Source organism: Cherax quadricarinatus, chromosome 91 (genome assembly GCF_038502225.1).
Source record: "Cherax quadricarinatus isolate ZL_2023a chromosome 91, ASM3850222v1, whole genome shotgun sequence".
NCBI lineage: Eukaryota > Metazoa > Arthropoda > Malacostraca > Decapoda > Parastacidae > Cherax > Cherax quadricarinatus.
The window spans coordinates 5102989-5130657 of NC_091382.1; the positions used below are offsets into that span (position 1 = coordinate 5102989).

The 27669-nt window shown below is 42.1% G+C and overlaps 1 protein-coding gene across 1 annotated transcript in view; it reads right to left on the bottom strand.

The window, feature by feature from the left end:
• Positions 1–12396: 12396 nt before the first annotated feature.
• Positions 12397–27669, bottom strand: part of rod (rough deal) — a 56493-nt gene continuing 41220 nt past the window's right edge. Inside the window, exons 19-26 of the mRNA XM_070104407.1 lie at positions 21888–22042; positions 20966–21148; positions 18127–18301; positions 17592–17648; positions 16120–16246; positions 14689–14870; positions 13919–14005; positions 12397–12591 (exon numbers count right to left, since the gene is read on the bottom strand). Of these exons, the coding sequence (XP_069960508.1) occupies positions 12568–12591; positions 13919–14005; positions 14689–14870; positions 16120–16246; positions 17592–17648; positions 18127–18301; positions 20966–21148; positions 21888–22042 (990 nt within the window). The 3' untranslated portion in view covers positions 12397–12567. The remainder of the gene's footprint in view (positions 12592–13918; positions 14006–14688; positions 14871–16119; positions 16247–17591; positions 17649–18126; positions 18302–20965; positions 21149–21887; positions 22043–27669) is intronic.

Below are 27669 nucleotides of genomic sequence, written 5' to 3' on the forward strand. Positions count from 1 at the left end.
GTACTGTGCCCTCAGTGGCCCACTGGAGGTATACTGTGCCCTCAGTGGCCCACTGGAGGTATACTGTGTCCTCAGTGTCCCAGTGGAGGTATATTGTCCTCAGTGTCCCACTGGAGGTATACTGTGTCCTCAGTGTCCCACTGGAGGTATACTGTCCTCAGTGTCCCACTGGAGGTATACTGTGTCCTCAGTGTCCCACTGGAGGTATACTATGTCCTCTGTCCCACTGCAGGTATACTGTGTCCTCAGGGGCCCACTGGAGGTATATTGTGTCTTCAGTGTCCCACTGGAGGTATACTGTCCTCAGGGGCCCACTGGAGGTATACTGTGTCCTCAATGATCCACTGGAGGTATACTATGCCCTCAGTGGCCCAGTGCAGGTATACTGTGTCATCGTTGGTCCACTAGAGGTATACTCTACCCTCAAAGACCTCAGTGGCCCACTGGATGTATACCATGCCCTCATTGGCCCACTGGATGTATAATATGCCTTCACTGGCCCACAGGAGGTATACTGTGCCCTCAGTGGCCCACAGGAGGTATACTGTGCCCTCAGTGTCCCACTGGAAGTATACTGTGTCCTCAGTGGCCCACTGGAGGCATACTGGGTTCTCAGTGGCCCACTGGAGGTATACTGTGTCCTCAGTGGCCCACTGGAGGCATACTGTGTCGTCAGTGGCCCACTGGAGGTATACTGTGTCGTCAGTGGCCAACTGGAGGTGTATTGTGCCCAGTGGCCCACTGGAGGTATACTGTCCTCAGTGTCCCACTGCAGGCATACTATGTCCTTGGTGGACCACTGGAGGTGTACTATGCCCTCAGTGTCCCACTGTAGGTATACTATGCCCTCAGTGGCCTACTGGAGGTATCATGTGCCCTCAGTGGCCCACTGGAGGTATACTGTATATCTCCAGTGGTCCACTGGAGGTATACTGTGTCCTCAGTGGCCCACTGGAAGTATTCGGTCCTCAGTGCCCTACTGGAGGTATACTGTGTCCTCGGTGGCCCATTCGAGGTTTACTGTGTCCTCAGTGTCCCACTGGAAGTATACTGTGTGCTCAGAGGCCCACTGGAAGTATACTGTGTCTTCAGTAGCGCACTGGAGGTATACTGTGTGATCAGTGACCCACTGGGGGTATACTGTGTCCTCAGTGGCCCACTGGTGGTATACTGTTCCCTCAGGGAACCCACTGGAGGTATACTGTGCCCTCAGTGGCCCACTGGAAGTATACTGTGTCCTCAGTGGCCCACTGAAGGCATACTGTATCCTGTGGGACGCACTGGAGGTATACGGTGTCAGCGGCCCACTGGAGGTATACTGTGTCTTCAGTGGCCCACCACAGGTAAGCTATGTCCTCTATGGCTCACTGGAGCGATACTGTGCCTTCAGTAGGCCATTGGAGGTATACTATGTCCTCAGTTGCCCAGTGGAGGTATACTGTGTCCGCAGTGGCCCACTGGAGGTATACTGTCCTCAGTGGCCCACTGGAGGGATACTGTGCCCTCAGTGGCCCACTGGAGGTATACTGTGTTCTCAGTGGTCCACTGGAGATATACTGTGCCCTCAGGCCCACTGGTGGTATACTGTCCTAAGTGGCCCACTTGAGGTATACTATACCCTCAGTGCCCCAATGGAGGTATACTGTGCCATCAGTGGTCCACTTGAGATGTCCAATGTCCTCAGTGGCCCACTGGAGGTACTGTACCCTCAAAGGACCACTGGAGGTATACAGTCCTCAGTGGCCCACTGGATGTATACTATGCCCTCAATGATCCACTGGAGGTATACTGTGGCCTCAGTGTGCCACTGGAAGTATACTGTATCCTCAGTGGCCCACTGGAGGTGTACTGCGTCTTCAGTGGCTCACTAGAGGTATACTGTCATCAGTGGCCCTCTGGAGGTATACTGTGCCCCCAGTGGCCCACTGGAGGTATATTGTGTTGTCAGTGGCCCACTGGAGGTATACTGTTCCCAGTGGCCAACTGGAGGTATACTGTGCTCTCAGTGGCCCACTGGAGGTATACTGTTCCCTCAGTGGCCCACTGCACGTATACTGTGTCATCATTGGTGCACTGGAGGTATGAAATGTCCTCAGTGGCCCACTGGACGTATACCATGCCCTCAGTGGCCCACTGGATGTATACTATGCCCTCAGTGGCCCACTGGACGTATACCATGCCCTCAGTGGCCCACTGGATGTATACTGTGCCCTCAGTGGCCCACTGTAGGTATACTATGCCCTCAGTGGCCCACTGTAGGTATACTGTGCCCTCAGTGGCCCACTGTAGGTATACTGTGCCCACAGTGGCCCACTGTAGGTATACTGTGCCCTCAGTGTCCCGCTGGTGTAAAGGCAGCTTTGTCATGTTTAGAAGCTTAGCGCTTAGGTTTTATAATAATAATAATAATAATTATGTTTACAATCATTAATTATGATCAATAACGCAAAAAAAACAGAAGTAGTGAGCAACAGCAGATCATAAGAGAAGGTTACTGTGTTGACCAACCATTATGACGTCAACGAAAACAAAAAACAACCAATTAGCATTCACCTTACAAGTCCTTCAGGTACTCATACTGCTAGATGTGTCTTAAATAGTAACCAAAAGCAACCAATCAGCATTCACCTTACAAGACCTTTAGGTACTCATGCTGCTACATGTTTCATAAACCATAACGAAAAACAACCAATTAGCAGCCACTTTATAAGTCCTTTAGGTACTCATGGTGCTAGTGTACTTTACCTTTACTGTGATTGGCTATAATGCTAGATGTAAACAAAGAGTTTCTACCAATGAAACGCGAGTTTTTGAGTGACGTCACGTGGGAGTTGTTCAGCTTAGCAACCTTCTCTTACGACTTGCTGTTGATCATCTTATGACTTGCTGTTGATCATCTTAGTGACAATTTCTCTCACTAGATGGCACTCCATAAAAAATACACAGAAATTAAATATTTTTCTTTCCTTTCAATTAATTCGCTAAATTATATTTTCTCTTGTAGATGGAGGATTGAAATATCTGAGTTGTCTTATTTAGATGCAATTAACATATATATATATATATATATATATATATATATATATATATATATATATATATATATATATATATATATATATATATATATATATATATCAATAAAACACAAACACAAAGGTAAATTTTGTGTATTTTTTATGGAGTGCCATCTAGTGAGAGAATTTGTCACTATGATAATCAACAGCAAGTCATAAGAGAAGGTTGCTAAGTTTAACAACTCCCAGTGACTGAAAACCTTGCATTTCATTGGTAGAAACTACGTCTAGCATTATAGCCAATCACAGTGAGTGTAAAGTAATGACACGATTGCAAACAAACCATACCCCGGCCGGGATTGAACCCGCGGTCAGAGAGTCTCAAAACTCCAGCCTGTCGCGTTAGCCACTAGACCAGCTAGCTGGTCTGGAGTTTTGAGACTCTCAGACCGCGGGTTCAATCCCGGCCGGGGTGTGGAGTGTGAAGTACTCTAGGTAGAGTACTCTAAAGTACTCTACCTAAAGGACTTGTAAGGTCGCTGCTGATTGGTTGTTTTTTGTTATTGTTGACGTCACAATGGTTGGTCAACACCGTAACCTTCTCTTATGACTTGCTGTTGATTATCTTAGTGACAAATTCTCTCACTAGATGGAACACCATAAAAAATATGCAGAAAACTTGACAAGGCTTCTTCGTCTTTACACCAAAAATGGCATCATTTTATTTCCTTTCAATTAATTCACTAAGTAAATAATGTTCTTTCTTATAGATGGAAGATTGAAATATCCGAGTTGTCTTATTTAGATGCATTTATTTATCTATCAGATAGCTATTTATGTCTATCACATATTCTCTTTAATTATTTATATCTATCTCTCTAGCCAGGTGTCTATGTCAGTCTGCATGTATCCAGTTATCAAATCTTTATATATTTATCCTGTTTGTTAGCTAGCAATTTATAACTATCTACTTATCATTAATTTTTCATTCTATATCTATGCAAGTATAAATGTCTAATTATCTATCTGGCTAGCTACCTATATATAAGTAAAGATGATCAACAACAAGTCATAAGTGAAGGTTGCAACGTTGAACAACTACCATGTGACGTCACTCAAAAACTCTCATTTCATTGGTAGAAACTTTGTTTACATCTACCATTATAGCCAATCACAATGAGGGTAAAGTACTCTAGCAACATGAGTGCCTAAAGGACTTTTAAAGTGGATGCTGATTGGTTGTCTTTGGTTACGGTTTGTGACATGTACCAGCAAGAGTACCTAAAGAGCTTGTAAGGTGAATGCTGATTGTTTTTTTTTTTGGTTATTGTTGACATCACAATGGTTTGTCAACACAGTAACCTTCTCTTATGATCTACTGTTCCTCACTACTTCTGTTTAGTGCATTATAACAATTATTGTAACAAAAACTAAGCAAATAAAACATGACAAAACTGCCATTACACCATTGAGGGCACAATATACCCATAGTGGCCCATTGGAGGTATACTGTGTCCTCAGTGGCCCACTGGAGGTATACTGTGCCCTTAGTTGTTCACTGGGGGTATCCTGTATCCTCAGTGGCCCACTGGAGGTATACTGTGCCCTCAGTGACTCACTGGAGGTGTACTGTGCCCTCAGTGGCCCACTGGAGGTATACCGTGCCCTCAGTGGCCCACTGGAGGTATACAGTGCCCTCAGTGGCCCACTAGAGGTACATGGTGCCCTCAGTGGCCCACTGGAGGTATACTGTGCCCTCAGTGGCCCACTGGAGGTATACTGTGCCCTCAGTGGCCCACTGGAGGTATACTGTGCCATCAGTGGCCCACTGGTACACCATGTATGGACCTCGATCTCCCCTTCCATTACCCAGGAACTGTATAATCCCTATGGATTTAGCGCTTTCAGGTGAAATTAGCATTCATTTTTTCACTGTATGATGGATGAGTCGTGCACTACTATGCTGTTATGGTAGTGGGTGACACTTATTGTAGTGGTTGTTACTGTTACTATTGAGTTACTATAGGGGGTGACACTGTTTACTTTAGTGGTTGATACTTTGTTACTGGGGTGACACTGTTACTGTAATGGATGCCACTTTGTATTACTGTAGTGGGTGACACCGTGCTATCAGAGAACCACTTAAGTATTACTGATATATTAAAGACTCAAGGCTTGTAGTATTGTACGCAACCTAAAAAATGAAGATTATCAGGTTTAACCTGAATAAATGGTGAATATTATTACAATTATAAGTGCTAAACCCACAAGGGTCATACAGCACTGCAGGGCAGGATGTGTTGTGCCAGAGGTAGAGCCAGTAAATTATTATTATAATCAAAAAGAAGCGCTAAGCCACAAGGACTATACAGCGCTGCAGGGTAGGGAAGGAAGCGAGGGTATTGGATGGCAGAAGGGAGGAGGGATGATCAGTAGGTTACAGAAAACAGCGGGGCAGGGGATAGTACGGGGGTAGAGGGTAGCAAGAGATTGAAGTAGAAAGGGCTGAAGGTATCAGAATTTGTGAAGTAAGTCAGTTGTTGTCAAAAAGTCAATGAGAGAGTCTGGATGAAAGGTGGGTCCATCAGCAAGAAGGGAAGGTAAAGAGTGAGCAGCAGAGCGAAGACGACGACAGAGGTAAATTCTGCGTGCTCGTTGATAAAGTGGGCAGTCCAACAGAATGTGGCTGACTGATAATGGAACTTGGCAATTCTCACAGAGAGGAGCAGGGCGCCTCTCCATGAGATATCCATGAGTAAGACGAGTATGGCCAATGCGAAGACGGGAGAGAGTAGTCTCCCAACCTCGACACTGGTGATAAGAAGACGGCCAGTAACCTATACTCGGTTTAATAGATTGAAGTTTGTTGCCGAGCATAGTAGACCAACGGGTGTGAAGTTGGGAAGATATTGCAGCAAAATAGTCCGTAAATGGAATACCTCTACATGAAACTGGTAGGTCATGTACTGCTGACCGCGCAGCAGTGTCTGCCTGTTCATTGCCCTGTACGTCAACATGACCAGGGACCCAACAAAAAACAATATCTTTATGCTTGGTAAAGATGTGGCGTAGCCAAAGTTGAATACGGAGGACTAAGGGGTGAGGTGTATCAAATTTCTGTATAGCCTGCAAAGCACTAAGGGAGTCTGAGACAACCACAGATGATGACACAGGCATAGATGCAATACGGATAAGTGCTGTAAGGATGGCATACAATTCAGCAGTAAAAATACTAGCCGAAGATAGTAAATGCCCTTGTACGACGCTGTCCGGAAACACTACTGCGAATCCTATGCTGTCAGAAGACTTAGAGCCATCTGTGTACACAGCAATGGCATGAGAATGAGAGTGAAAGTGGTCAAGAAAATGAGAGCGGGAAGCGACCGTAGACAGTTGGGCTTTCGAGCAAGGGAGAGAGAAAGAACAGACTCGAACAGCTGGAACTTCCCAGGGGGGTAGGGAAAAGTGAGATGCTACATGTACATAGAAAGGTGGTAATTGAAGAGAAGACAAGAGCGAATGAAGGCGAAGAGAGAAGGGATGGAGTAAACAGGGGCGGCGAACAAATAAAGAATGTCTACTAATATCAGTGACCATTCTATAAATGGAAGGATTGCGGAGATCATGAGAGCGTACATAGTAGCGAAGGCAATGGGCATCACGGCGATCGGATAAGGATGGAACGTTCGCTTCTGCATAGAGGCTCTCGACAGGGGAAGAGCAAAAAGCACCAAGGCATAAACGTAATCCTTGGTGATGAATGGGGTTAAGGCTAGAGAGAGTAGCAGGAGATGCCACTGAATAGATCTGGTCACCATAATCAAGTTTCGATAAGATAAGGGTGGAATGTAGGTGAAGGAGGGTTTGACGATCAGCTCCCCATGAAAGATGAGCAGGGTTTTAAGGAGGTTCAGCCGGCTGTGGCAAGTTGCCTTCAGAGAGGTAATGTGAGGTTTCCAGGATAACCTACGATCAAAGAGGAGGCCCAGAAACTTGACTGTATCACGTTCAGGGATACGGGAGCCATAGAGGTACAAAGGATGATCGGAGATGACAGAGCGTCTAGTGAAAGTAATTTGGTGGGTTTTAGTGCTGGAAAATTTAAACCCACGTGTGGTGGCCCAATTGGAAACACGGTCGACTGCATGCTGGAGAGAAACTGTAATAAGGTGACAGTCAGCGCCTGCACAGGCAATAGCGAAGTCATCAACATAGAGTGATGACCAAATATTTGATGGAAGACTAGAGGCCAAATCATTAATAGCAAGGAGAAAAAGTGTTGTGCTCAGAACACATCCCTGGGGGACACCTTCAGCTTGGATAAAGTCCGGGGAGAGCACATTATTAACCCGAACACGGAAATGCCCGTCAGTTAAAAAGTTCTTAAGGAAGGATGGTAGATTGCCTCGAAGGCCTAAGGAGTGGGCTTGGGCTAAAATATTATACCTCCAAGTTGTGTCATATGCCTTCTCAAGGTCAAAAAATATGGCAATAACTGAGTGGTTATTCGCAAAGGCATTACGAACATACGTATCCAAGCGTAGTAAGGGGTCTATGGTAGAACGTCCCTTACGAAAGCCATATTGACGAGTGGAGAGACTGTTGTGTGTCTCTAAATACCACACTAAACGTCTATTTACTAGGCGTTCCATCACTTTGCAAACTGCACTGGTAAGAGCAATGGGACGATAGTGGGAGGCATCATGTCCCGTAGTGCCTGGTTTGCAGAAAGGGAGAACAATGGCAGATTTCCACAGCTGTGGAAGAACTCCTTGTGACCAAATAAGATTGTAAAGGCGTAATAGGACTGCAAGGGCTGACTGATGTAAATGTTGTAGCATATGAATATGAATGTCGTCGGGCCCAGCTGCCAATGATCGGCAAGCTGAGAGTGTTGCCTCCAGTTCTTGAAGTGTAAAAGGCACATTATACTGTTCTTCTCTGAGAGAAGAAAAGTCCAAGGGTGCTAACTCTCTGGCAGACTTTGAGGAAAGAAATGAGGGGCATAGATGGAGTCCCTGAGAAATATGGACCAGATGATTGCCAATTTCATTGGCAACATCTAGTGGGTTTGCTATATCAACACCGGCAACCCGCAGAACAGGAGCCGGGTCAGGAGAATATTTACCACTCAGTTTTCGTACTTTTTTCCAGACTGCACTCATAGAGGAAGCAGAGGTGATGGTGAAGACATAATCTCGCCAGCAAGTGCGTTTAGCATCACGGATGACACGGCGAGCGATCGCACGCTTCTGCTTAAATTCAAGAAGTCTCTCTGTGGTTCTATTGTACTGGTACCTGCCCCATGCAGCGCGTTTCAAACGTACTGCACGAGCACAAGCAGGAGACCACCAAGGCACGCATTTCTGAGAATGCCTGCCCGAAGTTTGGGGTATAGAATGAGAAGCTGCGGTTAAAACGGAGGACGAGAAGAGGTGTAAAAGCTCATCGATGGAGGACGAAGAAGGAACCTCTCTAAAAACAGTTAGGTGTGAGTAAAGGTTCCAATTTGCCTGATCAAATTGCCAGCGTGGGATGCGAAGAGGTGGTGAATATGAAGGGGAAGTAAGAATGATTGGGAAATGATCGCTGTCATGTAAGTCCGGAAGAACAGACCAAGTGAAGTCTAATGCGGCGGAGGAAGAGCAGACTGAGAGATCGATGCAAGAGAGAGTGCGAGTCCAAGGATCAAAATGGGTGTGAGTACCTGTATTTAAAACATGGAGGGGGTGGGTGGCAAGAAAAGCCTCTAACTGAATGCCACGGGAATCACAGTGAGACCCCCCAGAGGAAATGGTGGGCATTAAAATCACCAAGTAACAGAATCGGTGGTGGTAATGACGAAACAAGAAAGGCAATATCTGGAATAGATAATGCCCGAGAAGGAGAGAGATATAAAGAACAGAGCGTATACCACCTATGTAAGTGGATACGGGCTGCTGTGTAATGCAGCGAAGTACGAACAAATAGCTGATGGTACGGAATATCAGTGCGTAGAAGAAGGGCACTTTCATTAAAGGTCCCATCAGGAAAAGGATCTGAAGAATACAATAAATTATAGCCTGAGATGGGAGAGATAACAGCAGAGTGTAATTTTGGTTCCTGTAAGCAAACACCAACAGGGGAAAACTGGGAGAGTAACATCTGAAGCTCACCCCGATTACCCCTGAGGCCGTGTATATTCCACTGTAAATAGGCCATGATTGGCAATGATAAAGATACCTGAAATCCGCAGGTAAGGGTTCCTACGGACTAGAGGGGTTAGAAAAGTCCACATGCGGAGGCAGTGGAAAACGTTCAAGCAGCGAAGGAACGGTGCACTGTGAAGAAAGGAGTTGCGCAGATGGAGTAGAGGAGAGAGAAGGAGCGGAGGGTGGATCAGTGTCCATTGATGGTTTGGTCTCTGCAATATATTCAGAGATTGCTTCAAGTGTTTCAGAATTCAGAGACGTCGTATGGGAGACAATATTGGAAATGGTAGGGGGAGGATGAGTAAAGATTGGAACTGTAATGGACTGTACCAAGGTAGGGGGGGACGGAAGGGTGGAGGGAACTGGAGAAGCGTGGAAGGGGACAGAAGAGGCAGAAACCTGGGAGGTGGCCGAAGAGGAAGACACTTGGGAGGGAACAGGGGAGGAAGGTACAGTACGAGGAGGAGGGTGAACCTCTACACTTGTAACAGAGCCAGTGAGAGGGGGAGAACCAGGTACAGAGACAGGGAAGGGAAAATGAGGAGGTGGAAGATGGGTAGGAGGTGTTAACGGACCTTTTTTTGACTTTTGAGAAGTAGAGGGACGATTGGGAGGAGGTGTCATATGAGATCTCGTCGCTACTGAGGCTTGTGAGAGAGAGAACACGAAGAAGCAAGATCAGACTGAGATGTTGAAGTAGGGACGTCTGAGCCGAGGACAGCAAAAGAATTAGCTACAAGAGTGACTATGGGAGAGGTAACCACAGAGGTGGGTGCAGAAGATGGGATACCAAAAGTGGGGGGACGTTTTGAAACACGGGAATAAGAAACACGAGGTAGTCTCCCTTGGAGGCGGAGATGAGAAACTGCCATGGCATAAGGGAGACCTTCTGCCTCTTTGAGGTAACGGATTTCCCGCTCGTTTAAGTAGACTTGACAACGGCGAGAGTACGAAGGGTGAGCCTCATGACAATTAAGGCAAGAGGGAGGTCGATTGCAAGATGTATTAGAATGGTCATCGGCACCACAGACTGGGCATTCGGCGATAGATCTGCAATATTTCGCTGGATAGCCAAATCGCCAGCAATTTCTACACTGTTGCGGTGTAGGGATCACCTTTCGAACTTGTAACCGATGTCCTGCTACATAAACTGAGGATGGGAGTTCACGGCTGTCAAAAGTTAAACGAGCCACATTGCTAGGGTATCGTCTCCGCCCGCGGGCAGGAAGAACGTAAGTGTCTACCTTGAGGATTGGGAGATCTTGGAGTTCCAGCTGTTCAAGAATGTCAGTGCCACATGTCTGGAAATTTTGTTGAACTATGGTATGGGGCAGAATGACGGTACCACTACAAGAATTGAGGGAATGATGCTTTTCAATAGTTACAGGAGCAGTATCGATATGGGAAAGACGAGAAAGCTCATGAGCCTGGGTAGCATTCTGTACGGTGACGATGCGCGTACCGCTCTTAAGAGCATGAAAAGAAATATCTTTACCAACATGGCGTAGGAGTGCCTTGCCAATACTGTGGTCAGAAAGATAGGCAGTAGAGGAAGTCGGTCGTAAAGTGAAGAATTTAGTCCATTGTGCAGTCTGAAACTGAGCGTGGAAAGGTAGTGAAGGACGTGTCGATCTTTTCTGAGAAGAACGAGAAGGTGGAGAAGTACCATCAGCAGGTAATTGTCATTGTCGTTTAGGCGTGGGACCAGAGTTGGTCCGACGTCGAACGGGCCGGCGATTCGAAAATTGCCGCACCGTAGAGGGAGAGGCCGGAAGCATATTCAGAGGAGAGCGAAGGTCAGATAAATCGAAGGAGTCAGTCGAGGCCTCAGTACCTGAAGCGGGTGAGGAAACAGCACCGGCAAGAGGTACAGAGGCATGAGGAGTGTCTGAAGAGTGGTCCAAAGACGAGGCGGGGTCAGAACGGGGTGCGGTATCAAGAAGGGGCCCGGGGGTAGCAGGTTCATGGACTAGGGCTGCCATGGTTAGGTTACTTCTTTCTTTTTGTTTTTAAGAAAAAAAAAAAGAAAGAAGAAAAGAAAATAAAAATAAAAAAAAGAATAAAAAAAGGGAGGACCAGGGAGGGATAGTTCCTAGGAGGAATGAAAGGGCCAGAAATCTCCCTCCGCGCCCAAGAGGACCTCAGCACCGCAAGTAGCGCAGATGCAGCATGGAACCCGTGCCATACCCTACCCATCATGCCAGTAAACCGGCAATCCGGGATAGCAACCTCACATCTGCTGAGCTACCTCGGTGGACAAAAGAGAGGGCGGCCGGAAATCCGCCACAAAGCATACCTCCTTCGGCCACCACCCCCGGAATCTGAAAGGTGGCTTCCAGAGATACACCCGTCGCCCGAGAGACACCCAAAGCCACCCTCCAGGATACCGGAGAGGGATCAGGACATCCCCAGGCAATCCAGATTCCACGGCAAACTACGCCACCGCCAAGAACCTCAACGGAATGGGATGGACCCCGGTACCCTTTCCCCTACCTAGGAACTAGCATGCCTGTGGAAAAAAAAAAAAAAAAAAAAAAAAACAAAAAAAAAAAAAAAAAAAAACGGAAGGGCAAAAGGGAGGGGTGGGGAGGAGGAGGAGGAAAGGAAAAAGGGGAGGATGGGATAGGGAACGGGGGATTGGGGGGTAATTAGGTTTGGTCTGAGGAAGTAGACCGACAGGTCTAATTCCTCAGACCAAGAGCCTCTTCACCACGCCAAGGAGCCCCCCTTGAAGAGGAGAGCCAGTAAAGTCGGTGAGGAGTGCTAATACATAACATAGATAACGTCAAAGTCAGTTGTCGCTGAGTAAAAGTCAGGGGAAAATGAAGGTTATCATTGGGGACCGCTAAACCTGTAGAGGATTATACAGCGCCTGTGTGTGTGTAGGGGGGGGGGGAGACAGAAGGTATTCAGGCTCAATTCAGGGAACTGGAGCACCGATCCAATTCCCTAGATCAAGAGTACCTCACCAGTATCAAGGAACCTCTGTTGAGGTGGAAATGGAAGTTAGCCACATCCTCTTCAGGATATCTGCTCAAGAGATCTCTGACAGAGGGTGACACAGACCTCTTCTGTTTTATTTCTCTGGCAAAGTGGCATTTCACCTTCCATTGATTATGACATTTATTCAGGCATTCTAGTGGGCATTGTTCAGTAAATGAGCTAGCATATATAGGAAGATTACTCAATAGAAATTTTAAAATATATTTGGTTAAGCATCAGTCAAAATACATTGCCCTAAACAAAATAGTATTTATTTTACTGCTCCCTATCTAGGTTATTTTCAATTTAGACTTGTTAGTGTTCTCTACATGAATAAATTTTGTTCCTCAGAGGCTGATCAGTGTGAAGCAGCAACTTTACTCAAGACACTCCAACAGATCCTGAAATAGAAAGTAACATTAATTCTCAAAATTGCACACTGTAACCCATAAATACACACATTATATTCATGACCATCCACACTTAGGATCCAATTAAATTTTGAAAACTGCTAAGTAGCAGCAGCAGTACAAACATAACTGTCCTTTACACTACTGCTCTTTAAGCAGCTAGATTTTAAGAAAATATGCTACTTGATTGCTAAAAATCAGGTGATCTCATTGGCTACCTGATTCCATCTCAAAAATCCTCACTTGTTCTTTTGTTAGGCTACTACCTGCCTATCATACCTAAATATACTGTCATTCCTGATCCTTGTATGCTAGAAGGGTTAAGGGGGCTAAAGCCCCATATAATAATACCACTTCAAGACAAGCCCCCTCTCAAAGATTGCTGCCCCTTTTATTTTTATAAAACTTCCATAGCCACCCCTGGTTATAAACATTAACATTAATGATAGTTTGAAGAAGAAAATTGTCCCCCAAATTTTTTTATGTTGATGACAATTCCCAGGTTGTGCCGCCTCGTACACCCCAGCTCATAAGGAGCAATAACCTTACTTTCCACAAGAAATTCTGGTGTTGGACAGCAAAAGTGACCCACAAATACACGTATGGTAAAAGAGGTGGGAGATACTTACAGCAAAGAACTTTTTATTTTTAAAATTCACCCACTAGTGCATGAACACTTTATTGTAATTGCCAATACAAACTCTGATATGAGTACTCTTCTGGCAAGACAATTCAATGAACAACTGTTCATGTATTTCCTTTTTTTAATTTGAAGACTACCAGTGTTAAAAAACAATATGCTGGCTTACTGTCATATATCTACATTTCACTCCATATAGGAAAAAACATCCACAATAAAGATTTGCTCTGCAAATAGTGCCTTGTTTTTACCATATTATTATAATCAAAATCAAGTGCTAAACTCACAAGGGTCATACAGCATTGTGTTTTTTACCACAGGTACTTTAATACGATTAAAACAGAGTTGCCGAGCATGTACTTCCTATGGATATCAATACAACTTGGGCATTTGAGTGATGGAGAATAAAATGACCTATTTACCTATTTCTAATCACCTGCATGTAACTACATGTAGGAGCAGAGCTATGCTCATGGTGTCCCAACTTCAATAATTTGCTCATCATAATCTGTTAAAATTTCCACTTATTACATCCTCTTACAATTCATTTCACTGATCTACCACTGAAGAAAATTACCTAGTATTCCTTCAACTCCACTTTTCTTTATTTACAACTGTTTCTTCTTTGGGTCACCCTACCTTGGTGGGAAATTTCTGATGTAGTAAACAAACTCATACCTCAACACTCTTGGGGAAGGTAAATGTAGACTTGAGCTCCTGATACTGGCTCCTGAGAGTGGCAACTGGAGTTTGGCTAGCCAAATCCTAGAGGAAATAAAATGATGTTACACTAGTGAAAGAAAGAAAAAAAAAGTTAAGTAATTCCCTACTTACTTCAGAGTAGAAAACAATATACGTATAACGAACTGCGTTAAAAAAAAAAAAACAAAGATTTCTTAGTAAAAGAAAAAACTGCATTTCTGTCATCTGAAAAAGTATCCTACAATTATTTAAAAATCAGGATAATCACTAGACATCGTAATAAGGCACAGGTTGGGATTATTATGGGAAAGTGCTATACCCATATGGATTATAGTGTGGTGGGGGGGGGGAGGTGCTAGAAAGGCATTCAGGCTCAATTTAGGGAAGTGGAGAACAGATCCAATTCCCTAGATCAAGAGCCCCTCACCAGCATCAAGGAACCTCCCTTGAGGGGACATAGGAGGTAACCAGGTTTGTACCAGAGTATGCAAACTTGACTGACCAGCATAAATACTATGCCAATATTATTATTATAATCAAAAAGAAGAGCTAAGCCACAAGGACTATACAGCACTATGCCAATAACAAATATTTCTTTTCATGTGAACAAGTGGTTTAGGAAACTGACAAGTTGGTCAATCAGACACTTACACCATTTGGGAACACTTCCAGAATAAATATACCCAAATACTGTACAAGTGTTTTATTTATCAGTCTCATAAAAAAAGATAAAATTTGTAGCTTGCCTGGAGGTCATGTCCTTCCACTTGATCAGCAGCAGCAATAGCTAAAGCCAGCATAGGCAGCTGAAGTGTAGCACAGTACTTGAGTAGTGGTGCTATTGAGATGATCACAGGACAGTGTCGCAGCAACAGGTCTACACTGTGCAGACATGATGCCAAACTCTGCTCACTCACTGGGTAACTGGCTGTTACCAAGAAAAAAGTGAAATAACTATCAATGAGCATTTTATTTTTACATTAGCCAAAGAGTACAAGGACATAACAGTTCAACAATGCTCTTAACCATAAGAAATTTATTATGTAAATTATTTTAATCATAACTAAGTGCTAAACCCACAAAGGCCATACAGCACTGCATTATGTAAAGCACCAGTTGTCATCACTTGCTGGGTAACTGACTGTTAGCAAGAAAAAAGTAAAATAATTGCCACCAGTTATACTCTAAACAGCCATCTCCCACCAAGGCAGGTTGGCTCCAAAAAAGAAAACACATTCACCATCATTCATACTATCACTGTATTTCCAGTAGTGTGTTGACATCACAATTCTGATTACCCTCCAACCCTCCTTCAGAGTGCAGGCTCTGCCCTTTGAAGAGTAATCCCTTGTGGGTCATTTATCCATTTGTTCATTGAAGCACTGATGATTTCCATTAGGTTACCTAATAATATAATACAGGAAATTGCAATTAACATTTATGAAGGGATTAAGGGAAAACTAGTCAGCCGGACTTGAGTCCTGAAGGGGGTGAAGTTGAGCCTGCACTTCGGAGGGGGAAGGGGTGGGTGAGGATGTTGCAATCTGGAAGGTCATATAAACTGTGACGTCAGCACACTTCTGGCGAGACAGATTTTTTGTGTGTTTTCTCGCTCTCCTTTTTTTTTGTGGGGATGGGGGGGGGGGTTACCCTACTGCTTTCAAGAACTTAACTGAGCTAATTATTATTATACTCATAAGGAAGTGCTACATATGTACGGGTCATATAGCACCTGAGGAATGGTAGGTAATAAGGTCTCGTCAGAGAGAAGTAAATGTACAGCAGTCCTCCCCGTATACATGGGGGATACAGTTCAAGACCTACCATGGATGCCCAAAACCACGGATAGTAGCGAACCCTATAAGTCGTTTTTCATTTACATACATACCTATGATAAAGTTGAATTGATAAATTATGCACAACAAGTTGAAAATTAGCACTGATGGGAAGCACTCTTATGCTTAGAAGAACTGCCAGCATCACTACTTTTGCACTTCGGGGCCATTCAGCAAATTTTTTTTTTTTTCACAAAACAGTAAACTGCAGACACTGGGGGTTCTACTGTAGTTTCTATTTCTTGATTAGGGTCCTTCACCAGTATCATGGCATGAACCCTCCTAGAAGAGCCAAAATGCAAATAGAAATCCAAGATAATTCTGTGATAATATACACATTACCTTTAGTAAATGGATAGTTAATTAACGTAGTCCATGCAACTGTGAGAGCTGGAACAATCCAAAGATGCGGCAAACTCTTCACCTGAAGTAAAATTCGCTCAAGTCTTCCTATTTCCATCTGACCTGACTGGTGGAGAAAATAAAAAAAAATTACGACTGCTTAGTCATTAATATGTTAAAACAAGAGGTTCAAAAAATGGACATGAACTGCAAACAAATTTTTCTTGATGTAAATTCAAACCTTTCTTCTCTGTCTATTAATGCATATATAAGCAGAAGTGCTGTTGGGGGTAGTGTGATGATAAAATTGTGGTGGTTGGGATGGTGTAGAGGTAGGAATGATGAAGAGGTGAGGATGGTGAAGAGGGAGGTGGGAATGGTGAAGATGCAGGAATGGTGTTTTCTTGCATAAATTATTCACTCTGTGTAACAAATGTTCACTTCTGGTATTATATGTCAGATGGCATAACCCTGGCACTGGGAGAGATCACTGCCTGGCACTGGGAGAGATCACTGCCTGGCACTGGGAGAGATCACTGCCTGGCACTGGGAGAGATCACTGCCTGGCACTGGGAGAGATCACTGCCTGGCACTGGGAGAGATCACTGCCTGGCACTGGGAGAGATCACTGCCTGGCACTGGGAGAGATCACTGCCTGGCACTGGGAGAGATCACTGCCTGGCACTGGGAGAGATCACTGCCTGGCACTGAGGGAGAGATCACTGCACTATTGGAGATCCTCGTGGACAAGAAATCTGGAAGCTACAAAATATAAATGGAGTAAAAGTTAACTTTTCATAACAAATATTTTTTGGTTGAAAGGAAAGTGCCAAGAGAAAACAATCACAGGCCTGTGTCATTAGTGGCATCTCACAAGGGTCAATGAACTGCCTGAAAAAATACGTAATTAATTTTGCAGATAGAAAAAATGTCATGCAACACAGAAATTCAACACTATAAACATCTGCAGGAAGATTTAAATATATTAAGTAAAAGAAGAGAGGACATGAGCACAAGCTCTATTGTAACTATATTTAGGTACAGCAATTACAAACTGAGCACCTCTGCAAAAACAGTGATTATGTGTGAGTGAGGTGAAAGTATTGAATGATGATGAAAGTATTTTCTTTTTGGGAATTTTCTTTCTCTTTGGGTCACCCTGCCTCGGTGGGAGACGGCCGACTTGTTGAAAAAAAAAAAAGTGCACAAACACACAATAATAAAAGATTAACAATAAAAAAAAATTACACTTGCCTATCTCCAAGTATACTCGAAAAAACCTCAATCTTATAAAATAATAGCAAATGAGATTCCAGAATTTTGAGTGTGGGTCTTTGGTGAAAAGTAATTTCAAACAGGAAATCTCATACATACATACCTCCAAGTATATCATCTTCAAACACTAACAACTACACATATGTTATTTTACACACCTATACACACATATGCTAAAAGTACCATACAACACTAACCTTAACAAAATTCTGAACTTGATTGAGAACAGCACCCCATAGTGATGCCTTGGTAACCTATAAAATAAACAATGTGATGATTAAAACCAATATCTCATCTATGGGCAAGTCAACTTCCTTAGATTCAGTGTGAGTCGAGGACACATGACAGCAACATCAAGGGCATATCTGCAATTGTTCCAGTCATTTAGTAATGGGGAACAAAGTACAACACAAAGCATTTATTTCCCCCTAAAATCCTTTTCACAACAACACTTCCCACATATATATCACAGGCTAAGTAAGTGTAATACTGAAGGGGAGCACTAAACTCATAAGTGCATACAGTACCTATGTAAATAAATAATTCTAATTTTAATTTCAATATTGTTACCAATTTGTCACTATTCACTCCTTAAAAGAATAAAATTCATTATATTCACAGAGGTCATATAGTGGCTGGTTGATCCAAGGAAGAGGGGAGGTTACTTCCACTGCCTTGAATCAAGAGCCCATCATCAGCTTCAAAGGTGTCAAAGGTAATGAGTCCTCTCACCTGATAGTCGTGACAAAGATCAGTGAGTAATATGAGTGCCGTCGGGTTGTGTCGTTGCGAGCGCCAGAGTCCTTCAATTAATGCACACTTATCCATGGTGTTGAACTGCTGCACACTAGTGGCATGACCGAGTGCTTCCAGGCGACTCACGTATGTCATCGTCTGTAGCTGAGACCTGTGATGAAAGTTAAATAGTACATCACTAGTAGCCCACTGCTGCTATTATTATACTACTATTACTATTACTGGTAATTCTGTGATGAGCTTGGTCCATGGCTAGGCTCCAGGAGTAGAAACTCTTGAGCTCATCAGAACCATATACCTTTGGTATATGGTTCTGTTAATTTCTTTCCCTCCTACTATCCTGTCTTCTAGCCTTCTCTACTATTTTCTCAGTTGCTTGTGACTGAAACATTGTCAAAAGTTTTCTCTCCCAAGTGTGGGCTATTGGTGAATTATTCCACTCATGGTATTGTGTCATATTTTTAATGAATAAGAAACATGTACAACACTTGGGTATCATTATTGTCAACTATAATATCCAAGGTAAAGATACCCCAAATGTAACACGTCTTATTTATATAAGTGTTTTGTATAACATTAATATATAACAGTTGGCCAAGATTCTTTAATCTGCTGCCAGCAAGTACCAGAAATGCTGACACAACAAGGGTGAAAAGTTTTCAAGAAAAAAACTGGACCACTAAATCCTACAAGTGCCAGAACAGCCAGGCTGTGATGGCTAGGTAGGTCTGTGAGTCACTAACCAATATGACACACTGGCTGGTGTAATGGCTAGGTAGGTCTGTGAGTCACTAACCAACATGACACACTGGCTGGTGTAATGGCTAGGTAGGTCTGTGAGTCACTAACCAATATGACACACTGGCTGGTGTAATGGCTAGGTAGGTCTGTGAGTCACTAACCAATATAACACACTGGCTGGTGTAATGGCTAGGTAGGTCTGTGAGTCACTAACCAATATGACACACTGGCTGGTGTAATGGCTAGGTAGGTCTGTGAGTCACTAACCAATATGACACACTGGCTGGTGTAATGGCTAGGTAGGTCTGTGAGTCACTAACCAATATGACACACTGGCTGGTGTAATGGCTAGGTAGGTCTGTGAGTCACTAACCAATATGACACACTGGCTGGTGTAATGGCTAGGTAGGTCTGTGAGTCACTAACCAATATGACACACTGGCTGGTGTAATGGCTAGGTAGGTCTGTGAGTCACTAACCAACATGACACACTGGCTGGTGAGCTTTAAGACTCACTTGCCACAGATTCAAGCCCCCCCATGATTTATTTCACAGACTAACAATCAAGTTAGACAGTCAAAGAAACCTGATCTCAGGCCAGACAGTGAAGGTAGAACCCTTGAAGCTTCTCCCAGGTAAAAAGTAAAGAAAAACAATAGGGCACTTAATAAATACAAAATCTATCTGATGGTGAGAATATACGAATAATAAAAAAAGTGGCAAAAAATACATCTATGGCTTCACAATAAAATTTTTAAAAAATATTGGAAAAAATCTATGTATGAATTTTTCTAGCTTTATAATTTTTAGCATTACAAGAATTCACTATTCTGCTATGTCCCATTTCTACTGATAATTTTGTGTAGGTGTGTACTCACCTAGTTGGGGTTGCAGGGGTCGAGTCCAAGCTCCTGGCCCTGCCTCTTCACTAGTGTGTGTGTGTGTGTGTATGAGATGTACATTGCTGTATAGTCAGTTCACAAAATATATTTCAGATTCTTATAATGAGATATCAAGTGTTGAGTGCCCAAGAGAAATAAATAAATTTAAATAATTCATGCTGAGTGCTAAACCCAGGCAGGTCAGTCAACGCAAGAAGTGGTGGAGACTTTATCCGCTGTCTGTTGAGTGAGAGAGACGCAGTTCCTATTTGTACTTCTCACCTAGATGCCGAGTGGCCAGGAGAGTTCAGCACAGCTGCCATGGGCCTGCAACACCTCTATAATAAACAGCTTATAAAGAATGCAAAGGCATAATACCATGACTGGAACAATATACAAATAACCTGCACACAGAAGACTGTAACTTTTGGTGAAGTTTCAGTCCAACTTGGACCATTAAACAGTCACACATTAATGCACAAATAACCTACACATAGGAGAGGAGCTTACAATGATGTTTCGGTCTATCTTGGACCATTTACTGCCAGACCAAAATGTCGTCGTAAGCTCCTCTCTCCCATGTGTGGGCTATTTGTGTATTGTTCCAGTCATGGTATTGTGCCTTTTTGTTCTTCACACACTAACATTAGTGTGACTAGTTATTGGCTCCCTTACCTTCATGTGTCAGTGTGTGACTAGTTACTGGCTCCCTTACCTTCATGTGTCAGTGTGTGACTAGTTACTGGATCCCTTACCTTCATGTGTCAGTGTGTGATTAGTTACTGGCTCCCTTACCTTTATGTGTCAGTGTGTGATTAGTTACTGGCTCCCTTACCTTCATGTGTCAGTGTGTGATTAGTTACTGGCTCCCTTACCTTTATGTGTCAGTGTGTGATTAGTTACTGGCTCCCTTACCTTCATGTGTCAGTGTGTGATTAGTTTTTGGCTCCCTTACCTTCATGTGTCAGTGTGTGATTAGTTACTGGCTCCCATACCTTCATGTGTCAGTGTGTGATTAGTTACTGGCTCCCTTACTGGTGTGTGTTAGTGTGTGACTAGTTATTGGCTCCCTTACCTTCATGTGTTAGTGTGTGACTAGTTAATGGTCAAAGTTGGACCGAAACATCATGTTGAGTTTCTTTCTCCTATGCATGGGTTATTTCTGTATAAAGAGTTTGTGAAACAATAATTACCGTATGGATGAGATACCCTTGGGACAGTGCTCACGGATGGTCTCCTCATCAGCAATGGCTAATAGACAACGTAGCGCTCTCAAACGGAGAGTGGCAGAGAAACCGGTCTCCTCATTAAGGGCACGGTTCAATAGATAACCCACAGCTTCATTTTGGGGGCAGCATCGCAACAGATATATAACCCTGAAAGTTTTATAAAAATGTGAGTCATTGCAGTTGCAGTCTTATGCATTTTTAAATGGAAATTATACTTATGGGTAATGGGAAGAAGAATTAGACACTTTTGCAACATTTGGGAATTTTTACTGTGGAAAGGTTTTGCCAACAAGTGGCTTCCTCAGTCCAGTACAGAGATGAATGGAGGAAGATGAGGAGTTTGAGGTAATCAGTCCCTCAGCCTTGAGCTGATGTGTTCAGTCCATCAACCTTGAGAAAAGTACAGCATATGCACGGACTAAGAAAGCCACTTGCCGATAAACCGTTTCCACAAAAAAGATTCACAAATGTTGCACATGTGCTAAATTCATGCAACTTGTTGGTTTTCTAAACCATTTACATCATAATGGCAGGTTAATGTGTTTGATCCAAGGAAAGGATAGGTCCAATTACTTGGAAAAAAAAAAAAGTCCTTCATTAGCATCAAGGCCCCTCTGCTGAGTGGAATACAAGTAATAAGGAACGTGTAAATACAGTCACTGTAACTGAAGACAGGAAAGATTGGCATTCTTAAAATATTCATTGTACAATAATTCAAGAAGAATTTGAGTCTTTTCTACTATTAAATACAGTACTCAGGTGCTTTTTTTATACTATTTTTAACTTTGTTTTGATTTAAGAGACACTGGACAATCCTCCATATTATTGTTATAACAAAGGTTTACTGTACTTCATTTCAGTTAAGAATAGAGTACAGAGCACTTACCTGGAGAGTGAAGTATCATCAGATGAGTCAGTAAGAGAGGCAGCACTGGGGTCTAGAGTAATCTTGAAGTTGGTCACTGTCTCCTCTGATCCACCACCTTCACCAGACTCTGGTGGTGGTAGCCACTTCTCCAGTAAGTCCAACTGGATAAATACCTGCAAGTAAAATAAATCATTTACAGCCACACTTTCCCAATCATCATTATAATTATTACAGCCTCCCCTCACTTAACGACGGAGTTCCGTTCCTAAGACCACGTTGGTAAATGAATTCATTGCTAAGTGAGGAGCATACTATAGTGATAGTGGGTTTGTGTCAACCATCTTTGATATTGTTTTAATGTCACCTTTACACCACTTGTAGCATTCTGGTATATTTTTAAATGTTTATACAGTAGTGTACTGTATATTGCAATAAACAGAATAGAGGAAATCAGCTCTAATATACAGTGGACCCCCGGTTAACGATATTTTTTCACTCCAGAAGTATGTTCAGGTGCCAGTACTGACCGAATTTGTTCCCATAAGAAATATTGTGAAGTAGATTAGTCCATTTCAGACCCCCAAACATACATGTACAAATGCACTTACATAAATACACTTACATAATTGGTCGCATTCGGAGGTGATCGTTATGCGGGGGTCCACTGTACATTATTTAAGTATGCACATTGATCAGAGAGCCCATCCCAAGTTTGAGTCATTGGTAAATGAGTATGTTGCCAAGCAAGGAGAGGCTGTATTATATACACACAAATAACCTGCACATAGGAGAAAGAAACTTATGAAGTTTTGGTCCGACCTGGACCATTAACTAGTCACACACTAACAGTTAGTCGGACCGAAATGCTGTCACAGTTTCTTTCTCGTATGTAAAGGTTAGCTGTGTATTGTTGTAGTCATCGTATTGTGCCTTTTTGTTCTTTATTATGTATATTCATTTGGAAGCACTGAACCCGTAGGGTCAGAGTGCCTGGGAAATGGGGGTAATCAGGTTTAGTAGTACAGTATTTTTTTTTTATTATTATCACACTGGCCGATTCCCACCAAGGCAGGGTGGCCCGAAAAAGAAAAACTTTCACCATCATTCACTCCATCACTGTCTTGCCAGAAGGGTGCTTTACACTACAGTTTTTAAACTGCAACATTAACACCCCTCCTTCAGAGTGCAGGCACTGTACTTCCCATCTCCAGGACTCAAGTCCGGCCTGCCGGTTTCCCTGAATCCCTTCATAAATGTTACTTTGCTCACACTCCAACAGCACGTCAAGTATTAAAAACCATTTGTCTCCATTCACTCCTATCAAACACGCTCACGCATGCCTGCTGGAAGTCCAAGCCCCTCGCACACAAAACCTCCTTTACCCCCTCCCTCCAACCCTTCCTAGGCCGACCCCTACCCCGCCTTCCTTCCACTACAGACTGATACAGTACTAGTATTAATTACATTATCAGAGCATTTTGACTGTGTAGGTCACTCAGTGCTCCTTTTTTTTCTTTTTAAACACACCAGTTGTCTGCCACCGAGGCAGATGACCCAAACAAGAAGAAATACTTTCCAAGAGAAGGGGTTACTAGCCCCTTGCTCCTGGCATTTTAGTCACCTCTTATGACACACACAGCTCACAGAGGAAATATTCTTCTCCACTTCCCCATGGAGAATTCAGTGCTTATATATATATACAGTGGACCCCCGCATAACGATTACCTCCGAATGTGACCAATTATGTAAGTGTATTTATGTAAGTGCGTTTGTACGTGTATGTTTGGGGGTCTGAAATGGACTAATCTACTTCACAATATTTCTTATGGGAACAAATTCGGTCAGTACTGGCACCTGATCATACTTCTGGAGTGAAAAAATATCGTTAACCGGGGGTCCACTGTAACCAACCTCGAGAATAAGATCCAAAACCTTGAAGAGAAGATTACATCGGGAAGTGTTGACACAGAAAATACTCTAAAAGCAGCTATAGCCAGTCACACTGAGCAAATAACAACAATAAATATGAAGGTTGAAGAAGCAATCAAGGACTGGAATCAGAACATGCACACTCGACTAAATGAATACCTTGATTTCCAAGACGACAAAACTGAACAAGATAAGTTGTCTGATGCAGTTATAATAAACAGTCCACACATTCCTAGTGACATAACACAAGCACAGTGCAAAGAAACTGCTATCAGGATAATACAAAACCACGTACAAGTCATCGTGCAAAACAATGAAATCAAAGAAACACGTTTGTTAGGAAAACCAGGAAGTAAACACAGTATAATGATCCGACTTCATTCATACGATAAAAGAAAGGACCTAATTAAATCAGCAATTACAATGAAAAATGGAGTGTACATAAATGAGTGTCTAACAAAAAAACGTCAAAACCTTCTGTTCAGGCTGAGAAAACTTAAACAGGAAAACAAAATACATCAGTGTTTCACGCGAGATGGGAAAATACTAGTAAGGAAAACATCAACAGGACAACAATATACTATCTCAAATGAACACGATTTCTCTACCTTCCTTAGAAAAGCTGACATTTCTGTAACAGATTAGATAAGTGCCCTTAATACATATATACGTGTGGTGCATATAGTGTACGTTACTATTATATTGTACATTATTATTTTTATTATTTTTCATCACTAGCTAATGAAATACCTCCAATACTCTATACTTCTTTCTTACTGCTATTAATTGCTCATAATTTTAAATTACAAGTCAAATCTTACTCCAAATTAATAATATTCATTATTCTTACCTGTCCATTTAATTTTGTTTATCACTACTTGTTTTTTTAGTCACTTTTCATTGTGTATGCAATTAGTATATATTCCAATTACTTTTTTGCAAGTACCAAAACTATCTTTTGCTAGCTAGTACCAACTACCTCATTTTTTTTACTTTTATTGTGCAATAAACTGCTCAATTTATTTAATATTACAAATCAGATCTTACTCCTAAACCAATATTATTTCATAGTGACCACCTGTCCATTTAACTTTGTTTACCATTACTTAATTTTAGTCCCTTACATATTTTCTCCTTTATTTTAGCTTTATATAACTACCCTAGTTTATACATTCACAAATGTTAAAATAATCAAGGTGCTATTCTCAGGTGCTAAAGTAGAATAAGTTCACAATTTTGCCATTATATTCCAAAGCTCATTTATTTGATTACCACTTTATTGTTCACCACAACTTACATTAGTACCTTTTATATTATTATTTTATACTATAATTCTAACTTTAAAGAATTACCTTTATAGTACTACCTACTATCATATTCCCAAGCTCCATTATTTGATTATCACTTTATTTGTATTAGTCCCTTTTATATTGTCTCCTTTATTTTAGCTTAAAAATAAAAAAAAAAAAAAAAAAAAAAAAAAAAAAAAAAAAAAAAAAAAAAAAAAAAAACTACCTTAGCTCATTATTTTACATTTGTTAAATAATTCAGGTGCTTTTTTTTAGCTTAAGACTATTTACTTTGTTTTATACTTAATTCTAACTATAGATTCACTACAAATCTTATGATTACAAGCATTGATCCTGATACCAACCTCTTATTTAATGACTTAAATGAATCAAACAGTTACTGTAATTACTACACTGCAGAACAATCAAAGGCACTTCTCAGTGCCAACAACAACATAACTATCTTTAACTACAATATCAGATCTTTAAGCAAGCATTACGATGACCTCATAGCATTACTAAATTCCTTACATGCCAATATGTCCATCATTACACTAACTGAAACCTGGCTAAAGCCTGATAGTACAGATGTCTATGCCATTCCTGGTTACACAGCCATACACAACTGTAGGCCAGACCAACAAGGGGGTGGCACAGCCATATACTACTCAGACCAACTAGAATGTATCACTAATACTTGCACAAGGGATGAACATGGGGAATATATAATAGCCAAATTCAAATCCAAATACCTACAAAAACCTCTCACATTGATAAACATTTACAGAGTTCCACAGTCAAACATTAGCCAATTTAGTCAAAACCTAGGAAGTATGATAACTGATGCACGCATGAACAAAGATCACTTACTACTCTCAGGTGACTTCAATATAAATCTCCTGCAAGACCAGGACCCACACGTTACTGAATTCACAAACACAATTAGTAACTGAATGTTGCTACCAACAGTAACAAAACCTACAAGAGTTACAGAGACTAGTGTTTCCCTACTTGACCACATCTGGACCAACACCATATCCCCTTTAAAATCAGGCATAATTACAGATAATACCACAGACCACTACCCTACTTTTCTCATAACAACTCTTGGTAAATTACCCCAAGACACTACTAAAGTCACCTTCAGACTTCACAATGAGGCAGCCATTAATAACTTCACAACAGCAGTAGCAAACAATGACTGGCACACTGAGCTAGAAATCTATACAGATATTGACGAATGTATTAATAATTTTCTAAAAAAGACCCAATACCTCTATAACAAGCACTGCCCTAAAAAAACTAAACAGATGACAGCTAAGAGACTGAACAGTCCCTGGTTAACACCCAGCATTCTCAAATCCATAAATACAAAACACCAATATGAAAAACAGTACAGAATGGGTCACATAACCAGAGACCAAACAAAACGTTACTCGTCAATCCTAACCAGCCTGATAAGAAGGGCAAAAGAATTGTATTATGAGAACAGATTATCCAACTTACGAGGTGATATAAAAAAGACCTGGAAAACCCTATCAGAAATTCTAGGAACAAAAAAGATATCACGAAATAGCGAAATAAAATTAGCAAAATCAGATGAACCCCAACTCCCACCAACAGAAACAGCAAACAGACTCAATGACTTCTTCTCCACTATAGGACAAAACCTTGCCAATAAAATCCCAAGCTCAGATACCCCACCAAATGACTACCTCACTGGCAACTACCCGAACACACTGTTCCTAGCTCTGACTAACCCATACGAAGTCTCCCTTATTATCAACACGCTAAAAAACAAGGCAGGAGATTTAAATACCTTACCACCCTTTATATACAAAAAAGTGTCACAAGTGCTATCACCAATCATTGCAACACTCTTTAACAAATCCATTGAATCCTCCACCTTCCCTACAGTACTCAAAATAGCAAGGGTCACCCCGATCCACAAAGGAGGAGACCAAACAGAGTTGAATAACTATAGGCCAATATCCAACTTACACCCTCTCTCAAAAATCTTCGAAAAATTAATTCATAAACGAATCTACTCCTACCTTATCTCCCAAAACATACTCAACCCCTGCCAATTTGGATTCAGGCCAAATAAAAATACTAATGATGCTATTATACACATGCTAGAACATATATACACTGCAATAGAGAAAAAAGAAGTCCCACTGGGGATCTTCATTGACTTACGTAAAGCTTTTGATACAGTTAACCATGACTTGCTCCACGTAAAATTGTCACACTATGGTATAAGAGGGCACTCCCTCAACTACCTCAAGTCATACCTCAGCAACAGAAGCCAATATGTGTATGCAAATGGGGCAAACTCTTCTGCACAACCAATTACAGTTGGTGTCCCACAGGGAAGTGTCCTTGGCCCTCTTCTCTTTCTCCTATACATAAATGACCTACCAAATGCTTCGCAATTACTCAAACCCACACTATTTGCAGATGACACTACATACGTCTTCTCCCACCCGAGCCCAGTCACGCTAGCCAATACTGTAAATACCGAATTACAGAAAATATCTACCTGGATGAGGACTAACAAACTTACACTAAACATTGACAAA